Source organism: Chrysemys picta, chromosome 3 (assembly GCF_011386835.1).
Source record: "Chrysemys picta bellii isolate R12L10 chromosome 3, ASM1138683v2, whole genome shotgun sequence".
NCBI classification, from domain to species: domain Eukaryota; kingdom Metazoa; phylum Chordata; order Testudines; family Emydidae; genus Chrysemys; species Chrysemys picta.
Window position 1 is genome coordinate 206,975,380 of NC_088793.1, and position 12,030 is coordinate 206,987,409.

Here is a 12,030-nt window from a genome sequence, read left to right on the forward strand (position 1 = left end):
ATCCTTCTCCAGTTTCTCAGTCAGAGATCCAATGCCTCAGCTCCTCTGTCCCTCCTTCAGGGGAAAGGCAGAGTCAATTTCTTCCATGGGCTTCTAAAGGGATATCTGATGGTCTAAACTGAAAAAGCCAGGACAAATTACACTAAAAAACCCCCAAACAGCATGCAAGCTGTATATTTTTATTGGTAGCTTCTAGAGAGAACTACTGCCATATCCACAGAAGCACAGCCCATTTCCACCATATTAACTATAGAGGGATAGAGGGGGTCCTCTGACAACTACTCCCTGAAAAAAAATGCCTAAAAGGATTGGAAATGGGCAGAAATTAAAGTTATTTAATTCTCATTGGCACCTTCTTTTCTGATAGCGGAAAAGATACTCCCACTTGCCTGTACCATTGCTCAGGAAATGTTAAACTGTAAAATCAGAGTTATTCTAAAATTGTATAGGTTCATTAAAAAGGTAATACAGTAGTACATCTGGAAACCTACCCAACAGAAATGAGATCTAAATATATTGCCAGAATGAAATCTTTGTTGAGCATGGATTAGGAACATATGGATTTATAAATAGCACAATACTATTTAAAAATTGTGGCTAAACGGAAGAAATGAAAAATCAGTTTTATAAGTTATACCTGAAGGAATGAGCTATCATAATCTCTGTACAAACCAACTCCCTTCTTATGTGGTCTTTCTGTACGTTCAATATCAGAATCCAGGCTGTAGTCTGAACTATCATCACTGGAGGGGGAATTATGCTGAAAGAGAAAACCAATGTTACTTCTATAATGTTAAGTATCAGAGGGGTAGCTGTGTTAGTCTTTATCTGTAAAAAGCAACAGAAAGTCCTGTGGCACCTTTAATACTAACAGATGTATTGGAGCATAAGCTTTAGTGGGTGAATACGTCTTGCGTCTGACGAAATGGGTATTCACTCACGAAAGCTTATGCTCCAATACATCTGTTAGTCTTAAAGGTGCCACAGGTCTCTCTGTTGCTTCTATAATGTTCTTATACAAAGGACTATATATATTAATTAGTATATGATATACAAATATTAGCTCATGATATCAAATCAGACTATCTACTATCTCTCTCTGCTTTCAGGGGCAACCTAGAAAGGCGTATGGTTTATTGCCACCAATCCCCTTCCTTGCCTTGACAGAAGATGAGGGGTCAGATCTGATCATGCTTGGTAAGGATCTCTAGGCAGAGCTAAATCCAATAAGATGCCCTTGAATCTTCCCCATGATTTTTAGGGGGCTGAAGTGCTGCGTTCTACAAGGGCTGCCAGAAGAGCTGAAGCAGCTTCTCCATTCTTCAAGGTGGGAGGACTGCAGGGGTACTTATTCTCAGTGCTGCTGCTGCTTGAACAGTCTGTACTTTTTCTGGGTTCCTGATCTCTCATTGAGGATGAATTCTTTCCATGGAGAACCCTCTGTTGTCAGAGCTGCTCCTGACTCCTGGAGGAGGGTGGATTGTGAGGTGAGATGAACTTAAAGTGCAGATCAGACCATGGTGCTTAGATCGATGAAGGAGGGTCTTCCTGCTCTCCCTGTGTTCTTTTCCTGTGTCAATACCTTTCCTAAGGGCAGGGGCAGAGCGGAGACTGCATCTGTACTATAACCACCTCTTTATTCTGGGGGCTGGAGCTGCTGACCTCGAGTGAGGCTGCTGGACTCTGAGGTAGTAATCCATTTGGGTAGTTTCAGAATTCCCTCCTACTCTAGAGGGGCTGAATCCCTGGCAAGAGGAGGGGAAGTTCTTCACAGAGCTTCCTCCCTATAAGGGATTTCTGAGGGGACACTCTTCCCTAATTTTCCCTTTGGAGTGTAAGCTGCCCCTGCACTTGAGGCAGAAATGTCTGGTAATGCTAGAATGATCCTGACCTTTGCTCCTTCTCAGCCATTTTGGAAACCTGGTAAGGAGGTTGGGAGCACAGGGGAAGGTACTGGGTCCTCTGCTGCTTATGGGATTGAAGGTCTCAAGCTGTCAGGGCCTCACATGTGCTGCTGTGGCAACTGATCACCACACCTTCTTATAAGTGTCTGAGGCCTGCTTCTTTGTCCCCCAAGGTTATTATTACAGGAAAAGAATGTGTCCTCCATCTGCTGGAGACTAACAGAAACCTGAGTTATGGCTAGAACCTTATATGTGAGGGATATGACAACACAAGACAGTGTTCCCTCTTCATGTGCTGACCTGTATGTGTTTAGACTCATTTAGGAGACTAAAGAGAGAATTTATTTTGTTTGAGCAACCCCATCAAAGATTTCCAATAAGTAGCTTCAGAATCCGCTTTCATTTATAAAATCAGCTTCTTGTCCTTATGGTTAATGATAGATCACTGAAAACAATTGACTAAACTGATGTACTAAACAATTCACTAATTGATTCCTTAGTCTGCAGAGAGCCTGAAGTAATAGCTCCAAGTCGTGCAATCTATCCTAGTAATTTCAATCAGGGTACTGTGGAATCTGCAATTGCACAACCATGGCATCTAGCATTTTCCAAGAGGCCATGTAATTCAGAATTTTTATCATCAAATACCTCATCTTGCTATAGACAGGCACCTCACATTTTGTTTTCTCTCTCTGCCCAGCTGGGATCTATCTGCAAATGCCCCTCTCTCCAGTTTCCTTTGCACAAAAGCAGTTAAATGGGAGTACAGTGCATGCTAACTGCACTGTTCCATGAAGCCAGGCAGCAGAGTCAGGGAGACATTGCTGGAGTCCTGCTTGTAGGCAGGGAATGGGGACAGCTAAAATCATTCTTGTGCTATTTCTCTGACCCCTCTCCAATTTATCAACATCCTTCTTGAATTGTGGATGCCAGAACTGGACACAGTATTCCACTAGCATCCACACCACTACCAATACAGAGGTAAAATAACCTCTATTGCTACTTGAGATTTCCCTGTTTATGCATCCCTGGATCACATTTAGTTATTAGGTTGCAAAATCAAGCACCTGAAAGTTAGGAAATGACAGATTTAGAGTTGCCTATGCAACCTTAACTGTGCCGCCCGCCCCACATCCCACCTGTGAACTGCAGTGGGGTCCTATGGAAAAAATAGCATGTGATTGTGTAATTAAAGACTGAATAATATTGCATAATGTATACGGAGGCAGAACTAAGTTTACACAGGCAACTGTAAGTCTGGCATTTTCTAACTTTCAAGTGCTTGACTTTTCAAACTACACAACTTTCTTTTAACATACAAAAAGTATGTGGTTTCCTAGTTGTTGTTTAAAGGGGAAAAAAACAAGTTCTATTATACACATTTGCAGCAGGAGAAGGCTATTTATCGCAGAGGGGTGATGCGCTTCTTGTGCCCTGTGCTGGGTGTAGGGAGTGGTATGGGGAAGGCCTGCTTGTAGTTTTAGTCCTGTTTTTTAATTACTTTTTTTTAAACACATAAATAGAATTTGTATCTTTCAGCTCTTGTATAACCTTATAATTAAAACCAAATTTACTTTATTCTTCACAGTCCTAAAATTCTTCTGCTAGATGAAGCAAAAAGGTAAGGAATAAAATAAAGTGAGACTGGGAAATGCTATCTTATAGTTAAGAGCAGGAGACTTGGAGTCAGGAAATCTAGGCTCTGTTTCAGCTCTGCTACTGTCTCTGAATGACCTTGAGCAAGTCATTTAACCCCCTTCTCCCTCTCTCTATTAAATGGGTATACTTTCCAACCTTTGTAAAATACTTAGAAATATTCTGATGACTACATCAGATTAAGTGCAAAGGACTGTCAATACTTTATCACTTATTAAATAAAATAGAACTCCTATGAAATCTTTGTAATTTACATGGATAATAAAACATTACACAATCTCAAAGGTTCCCATCTCTAACTTAGGAAAATATTAATAAGTCCTGAGCGGATAGGCATAATTACACTGCCTCCACTTGTTTCTGTGTTATTCAGTGCTAAATTTCAGAGTTCTATGTGGATGTAATATGCATCCTCAAGGATGCCTGCACCAGACGTTTTCACTAAAGATTTCCCACCATTGCCACCACTGGTTCAGCGGCACTAGTGACAGCAAGCATGGGAGCTCTAGTGTGAAATCCTTGTCCCACTGAAGTCACGCAGGATTTCACCCCTAAGGCTCCAGGTAGCAACCAGCATTTAAGCATCACGTCAATTAACTCTGCTCACAATGAGTCTATATGCCCAGATATGGGAGAGCTTCTGCCCCACGTGGTGCCTCCAGAGGAGAGATGGGACACTGGGTCCCCACGTGCTAGGTCCAGGATGTGTGAGAGGAGCAGAGCCCAGCCCAGTTCCACCACAATCTTCTGCAACAGCTGCTCTGACAGCTCCCAGGCCAGTGCATGTGGCTGCTCCGGCTGCCGGTGGCCTACTTTTTAGAATATTTGTTTTCAGTTATTTTGGAATGCTGCCAAAAGTTTCCTACTCTACACAAGCAACAGAAGAAAAATGGAGATTTTAAACAATTTATAACTCACCTAAACCTGAACAGGGACTAATAGAGTAGTAATATATGAAAGTGAACTACATGAAATACTTCTGTTAGTCTCAAAGGTGCCACAGGACCCTCTGTTGCTTTTTACATGAAATACTTTTATTAATAATTTGGAGTTTATAAAAAGCTAGCTGCTGAGTTTCTGAAACTGTGATTTTTGCAGTGCAGTAGCCAGAGAAATTGTTGATTTACCATCTCTTGTCCTGGACAAATTCACTGTCACTGAAGTCAGCGGAGTTGCACTTGTTTATGTTAAGAGCGAATACAACCCAATATTTTAAATCAAAATTCCATGATAAACATTTTTTGAGGGGCCTTTTATACAGTGGCCCAATTTTTTCTATCATTCATATAGTGTCCAAAGAAGTGCTAGGTGCTTAGGGGTAAAACAACTTTCAGATATGTTGTTCAATTTCCTGGATAAGAAAAAGTAAACTGTGTAGCTACAGTAATCATATCCAATATTTTGGTTTACATTATCTAACCTTATGTTTATCCCGTCTTCTCCTTTTTGATTTTTTCTTTTCCTTTTCTTTTTTGCGTTTCTTTCGTGATTTTCTATGTGCTTTTTCATTTTTCTGTTTATCTTCCCCTTTTGCATCCTGTTCTTCCTGAACTTCTTCAAATCCTGCATCATCTATTTCACCATCTTCTAGCTCACCATCTTCCCTGTATGGGAAAGGTATGATTTAGATTAAATATGAATTTCCTAAATTAAAAGCATGTAGTACAAAACTGCTCATTTGCCCATTTTCAACAACAAATAAAGATTTTTTTTTTTTTTACTACCAAGTCTCTCTTCTTCAACTAAATTTATTAAACAATAAATCTTTAAACATTCAACCAAAAAGTTACTATGATTTTCTCCCACAGTTTAAATAGTGTATCCAAATCATAAATTGGTCTTGGCCTCAATACCAGAAGTAGTTTATATACAAATAAAAATGACAATAAATTTAAACCACTCATAACTAAGGTCTTCTCTACATTAGGAATACAGCCATATCAGGGCACTGGCAACTACAAAGTGTCCTAGTTTGGTTACAGTTTTGATTTGCAGTGTACAATGGGTCTTTAACTATGTTTCATAACCAGGCTAAAGCCTTGGTCAGACCACAGCTTTCACCACATCATCAAGGAGAGTTAAGGTCCAGTTTACATTACAAACTATAATGTTTTCCACTGAATTACAGAACAACAGTATTACCACCAGGAGCCCTAATTTTGTTGTGTATGTAGAGTAGTCAGGGCATAAATTAAAGATGAGTAAGGCTCTTAGAAAGCTGAGTAGTAAGTGGGACTGTACAATAAACGTGGAAGTGCTTCCACCCTTAGAAAACACTACACTTCATATGAATGAATTTTCTTCATTTTAGGAACAAAATTTATCATAAAACTGAGATTGGGCCCATAACTGTAGCAAATTTGCAATGCTTACCCCATGTGAAAAATCCCCCTGAAGACAAAGGAACTGTTTCATAAGTAAGAATTATAGGAACTTGCCCTATAACTCTGATGCTAAAGCAGCTATTCAAAGAAGCAAGCTGATTTTAACAGTCCTAAACAAAGCAACTGAAGGTGGACTAATTTCACAAATTTCACTATATTAACTCTATCTAGATTAGAAAAAGAACACTACTGTGACATAAAAACTTAAGAACTGCCATACTGGGTCAGACCAATGGGCAGTATAAGCCAGGATGAGCAGGGATGCAAAACCATGCTCTGAAGTGTCCCTAGGCACTGTTTGCCAGAAGCTGGGAATGGGCAACAGGGGATGGATCACTTGATGATTACCTGTTCTGTACATTCCCTCTGGGGCACCTGGCATTGGCCACTGTCAGAAGACAGGATACTGGGCTAGATGGACCATTGGTCTGACCCAGTAGGACCGTTCTTATGTAGTAGCCTTTCTTCATCAGTGGCCAGTACCAAAGCTTCAGGGGGAATGTACAGAACAGGATAATTTTGGAGCGATCCACCCCTATTTTCTCCTCCTGGCATCTGGCAGTCAGATGTTTAGGGACACCCAAAAATGGGATTGCATCCCTGACCATTTTAGCTAATAGCCATTGATGGACCTATCCTCCATGAACTTATCTAGTTCTTTTTTGAACCCAGTTATAGTTTTGCCCATCACAACTTTCCATGGCAATGAGTTCCACAGGTTAACTGTGCATTGTGTGAAACAGTACTTCCACTTGTTTATATTAAGCCTGCTGTCTATTAATTTAATTGGCTGATCCCTGGTTTTGTACCGTGGGAAAGGGTAAATAATTCTTCTCTGTTCGCTTTTTCCACACCATTCATGATTTTATAGACTTCTATCATAATCTTTAGTCTCTCCTCATATAGAAGCCATTCCATACCCTTGACCATCTTTGTTCCCCTTCTCTGAACCTTTTCCAGTTCCACTATAACCTTTTTGAGATGGAGTAACCAGAACTGGACACAGTATTCAAGGGCACACGATGGGTTTATATAGCAGCATTATGGTATTTTCTATCCTTTTTCTAATAGTTCCTAATATTCTGTTTTGACCGCTGCAGTGCATTGAGCTGAAGTTTTCAGAGAACTAGCCATGATGACTGACTCAAGATCTCTTTCTTGAGTGGTAACAGCTCATTTAGAATCTATCATTTTATATATGAAGTTGGGATTAATTTTTCCAACATGCATTACTTTGCATTTATCAACATGGAATTTCATCTGCCATTTTGTTGCCCAGTCACCCAGTTTAGTAAGACCCCTTTGTAATGCTTTGCAGGCAGCTTTGATCCGGCCTTAACTAACTTTAGTAATTTTGCACCATCTGTAAATTTTGCCACTTCATTGTCCACTCCCTTTTCCAGATCAATGAATATGTTGAACAGGACAGGTCCCAGTACAGACCCTGGGGGAACCCCACTATTTACCTCTCTCCACTGTGAAAACTGACCATTTATCCTTACCCTTTGTTTATCATCTTTTAACCAGTTACTGATCCATGAAAGAGGATCTTCCCTCTTATCTCATGACTACATAGTTTTCTTAAGAGCCTTTGGTGAGGGATCTTGTCAAAAGCTTTCTGAAAGTCCAAGTACACTGGATCACCCTTGTCCACATGTTTGTTGCCCCCCTCAAAATAGTCTAATAGATTGCTAATGCACGCTTCCCCTTTACAAAACCCAGACTGACTCTTCCACAACAAATCATGTTTATTTATATTTGATAATTTTGTTCTTTACTACATCTCTACGAATTTATCCAGTATTGAAGTTAGACTCACCAGCCTGTAATTGCCAGGATCGCCCCTTTAAAAAATTGGTGTTATATTAACTACCTTACCATCACCTGATACAGAGGCTTATTTCAGTGATAGGTTACATACTAGTTAGTAGTTCTGCAATTTCATACCTGAGTTCCTTCAGAACTCTTGGATGAATACCATTTGGTTCTGGTGACTTATTAGTGTTTAGTTTATCAGTTTGCTTCAGTAAAACAAGATGGTGGGAATGACTGCATGTTCCATAAGGAGCTCATCTATATTTTTGTTACAATGTTTTTTCATCCCTGATTAAAAAGCAATACTGAGAAAGCAGGTTGTTCAGATTGGATTGAACCCCAAGATAGCGTTCTAAGGGACTGTCCGAATAACTTAGTTCCATTGAAAAGGACACCATAATACACATGGGATTTGTGTGAAAATCTTAATTTCTCTTTTTATTGGTGAACTTTGGACCAAGGTAACTTTGCAGAGATGATGTAGGACATTTTAATTTGCATCCAGCCACTTTAATCAAGAACTCAAACTATTTTTAAGGAGCTGAATAGTATTGTAAATATATATATTTTCCCACAGAAGTTTTTGGAACAGTATACTGTGTGCTATAATGGCAGGCAGAGTTAGGCCACTGTGACACACATTCTGAGGAAAGGGAACCAGAAAGAATGAAGATTAAACACATGGATCCTCAGTCTGCTTTAAAAGGAAAGTCAACAGGTTATGATTACTGAAAAATACACATAATCTGAAGTTCAGCAGTCTGAGAGATAAAATTCCTACATTCAAATGCTGTTTCTTAACAGCAGTGAGCCTAAAGCTGCTCAGAGGGAGACTGAATAAATCAAGATTGGAATGCCATGCTTAAATAGTCCAGCAGAGAGAGTCTGAACTCAAAGGATGAAAGGAATAAAACAAGCCTAAACTGCCTTCACTGTGGTGAAACGAGGAGGTCTAATCCATGAATAGTTCCCAGAAGTCCTCCATGAAGAAAAGTTTTATATTTTTGGGACAATTCAGCCAACAGCCCAACTGGAGAAAACCTGTCAGATTAATGTACTATATACAGTAATGTATATTATTCAGTATCTCAGAAGAAAAGGGATATGCCCATACAGTTTAGAACTTTAAATTAAAGCACTTTATATTGAAAATACTTGTTCCAGAATATTTGATTTTAAGCTTAAGTTAAAAAAAAAGATACAGTGTGTAATTACTCATAAGAGGCATATACCATCTTTTCTAATTGTATTTTTGATCTTCTGACTCTTGTTATTGGCATTGTACAAGACTGTTCTGTATATTAAAATAAATAAAAATAGATTTATAAAAAGATCAGCAAATAAGCTATAAAAATAACTGAAAATTGAAAGACGAACTTGATAAGGAAGATGCAACCTTCTTTTATGCACACATTAACCCCTCCATGGAGTACAAAATGAACAATTTAAAGAAATTATTGAAGCACTTTATCCTGAATATATTCTTCCAGGGAGATTTTTAAAAGCGAATAAAAAAATAAAAATCAATGTTAATGAAAGATAGTAGGTCAAACATGAGAAATGACCCAAGACTGGAATGTATTATAACCTCTCGTAACATGCAGATAACTTTCTGAGACCTTTACCCTTGAAGCTGACATTCTCGTGTGCTTGGTTTCTGCCCAGAGGTGATTTTTTTTTGACAGACTAAGAAAAATCCTTTTAGTTGTTTTTGAGTTATGAGAGAGTAAAAGACACATTTTTCCAATTTGGTAAAATAGCTAACCACTTTTAAAAAAATAAATTGGTTACAGCAACAACAGCTAAAGTTTAAAACATGAAACTTTGCATGGATATACTGTTGTCCCCATTGAGGAGTAAATAAAATGTTTTGGAGGGGAAAAGTAAGTTATAAGTGATTGCAAAAAATCCAATGGATATCCACAGGGCATGTGCTAATAAAACCTTGCCCCTGTGACCCCATGATATCATTGCACATTCTCTCTCACCATCTTAACAGATAGAGGAGCTGCTGATAGAGCAATATATATGAGGAAAATAAGTAAAAAAAAAAAATACAGAAAACTCTTTCTTAATTAAAATAAAAAGCACTTGCTTAATATCAGGGACAACATAGGCCATACTGGGTCAGACCAATAGTCCATCTAGTCCAGTATCCTGTCTTCTGACAGTGGCCAAAGCCAGGTGCTTCAGAGGGAATGAATAGAACAGGCAGTCACCAAGTGATCTGTCCCCTATCATACACTCCCAGCTTCTGGAAATCATAGGCTAGGGACATTCAGAACGTGGTATTGCATCCCTGACCATACTGGCTAATAACCATTGATAGACCTATCCTCCAAGAACTTTTCTAGTTCATTTTTGAACCCTGTTATAGTTTTGGCCTTCACAACATCCCCTGACAACTAGTTCCACAGGTTAGCTGTGCGTTGTGTGAAAATGTACTACCTTTTGTTTATTTTAAATCTGCTGCCTATTAATTTAATTGAGTGACCCCTAGTTCTTGTGTTATGTGAAGGAGTAACATTTCCTTATTTACTTTCTCCACACCAGTCAAGATTTTATAGACCTCTATCATATCCCCTCTTAGTCGTCTCTTTTCCAAGATGAGCAGCCCAGGTCTTTCTAATCTCTCCTCATACAGAAGCTGTTTCATACCCCAAATCATTTTAGTTGCCCTTCTCTGTACCTTTTTCAATTCTAAAAAATCTTTTCCAAGATGGGGCAACCAGATCTGCAGGCAACAGTCAAGATGTGGGCGTACACTGAATTTATATAAAGCATTATATTTTCTTATTATCTATTCCTTTCCTGATGGTTCCTAACATTGTTAGCTTTGCTGACTGCCGCTGCACATTGAGCAGATATTTTCAGAGAACTATCCATAATGACTCCAAGGTCTCTTTCTTGAGTGGTACCAGCTAATTTAGACCCCATCATTTTGTATGTATAGTTGGGATTATGGTTTCCAATGTGCATTACTTTGCATTTATCAACATTGAATTTCATTTGCCATTTTGTTGCCAGTCACCCAGTTTAGTGAGATCCCTTTGTAAGTCTTCGCAGTCTGCTTTGGACTTAACTATCTTGAGTAATTTAGTATTGTCAGCAAATTTTGCCACCTCACTATTTACCCCTTTTTCCAGATCATTTATGAGTATGTTGAACAGCACTGGTCGCAGCACAGACCCCTGGGGACACCATTGTTTACGTCCGTCCATTCTGAAAACAGATCATTTATTCCTGCCCTTTGTTTACTATCTTTTAACCAGTTACTGATCCATGAGAAAACTTTCCCTCTTATGCCATGACTTTGCTTAAGAGCCTTTGGTGAGGGACCTTGCAAAAGGCTTTCCAAAAGTCCGTGTACACTGGATTACCTTGGTGCACATATTGGTTGATCCTCTCAAAGAATTCTCATTGATTGGTGAAGCATGATTTCCCTTTACAAAAGCCATGCTGACTCTTCCCCAACAAATCATTTTCATCTATGTGTCTGATAATTCTGTTCTTTACTACAGTTTCAACCAATCTGTCTGTTACTGAAGTCAGGCTTACTGGCCTGTAATTGCCAGGATTGCCTCTGGAGCCTTCTTTTAAAAATTGGCATCACATTAGCTATCATCCAGTCATCTGGTACAGAAGCTGATTTAAATGATAGGTTACATACCACAGTTAGTAGTTCTGCAATTTCCCATTTGAGTTCCTTCAGAACTCTTGGGTGAATCCCATCTGATCCTGGCAACTTATTACTGTTGATCAATTTGTTCTAAAACCTCCTTTAATGACACCTCAATCTGGGACAGTTTCTCAGATTTGTCACCAAAAAAGAATGGCTCAGGTGTGTGAATCTCCCTCACATCCTCTGCCGTGAAGACTGATGCAAAGAATTCATTTAGTTTCTCCACAATGGTGGTATTTTCCTTGAGTGCTCCTTTACCACCTTGTCCAGTGGCCCCACTGATTGTTTACCAGGCTTCCTGCTTCTGATGCACTTCAAAATGTAGTTGCTGTTAGTTTGAGCCTTTGGCTAGTTGCTCTTCATATTCTTTTTTGGCCTGCCTAATTATACATTTACACTTGACTTGCCAAACTTTATGCTCCTTTCTATTTTCCTCAGTAGGATTTAACTTCCAATTTTTAAAGAGTGCCTTTTTGCCTCTAACTGCTTCTTTTACTTTGTTTAGCCATGGTGGCACATTTTTGGTCCTCTTACTGTTTTTTAATTCAGGGCATTCATTTAATTTGAGCCTCTATTACGGTGTTTTTAA

General features: G+C 39.0%; 1 protein-coding gene across 4 annotated transcripts in view; it reads right to left on the bottom strand.

Moving 5' to 3' along the window:
• ZC3H6 (zinc finger CCCH-type containing 6) overlaps positions 1 to 12,030 on the bottom strand; it is a 56,955-nt gene that overhangs the window by 25,208 nt on the left and 19,717 nt on the right. For all 4 annotated transcript variants that reach the window (XM_065589928.1, XM_065589930.1, XM_008167041.4 and 1 more), the window contains exons 2-3: positions 4,981 to 5,164; positions 638 to 760 (exon numbers count right to left, since the gene is read on the bottom strand). In XM_065589928.1, the coding sequence (XP_065446000.1) occupies positions 638 to 760; positions 4,981 to 5,164 (307 nt within the window). The remainder of the gene's footprint in view (positions 1 to 637; positions 761 to 4,980; positions 5,165 to 12,030) is intronic.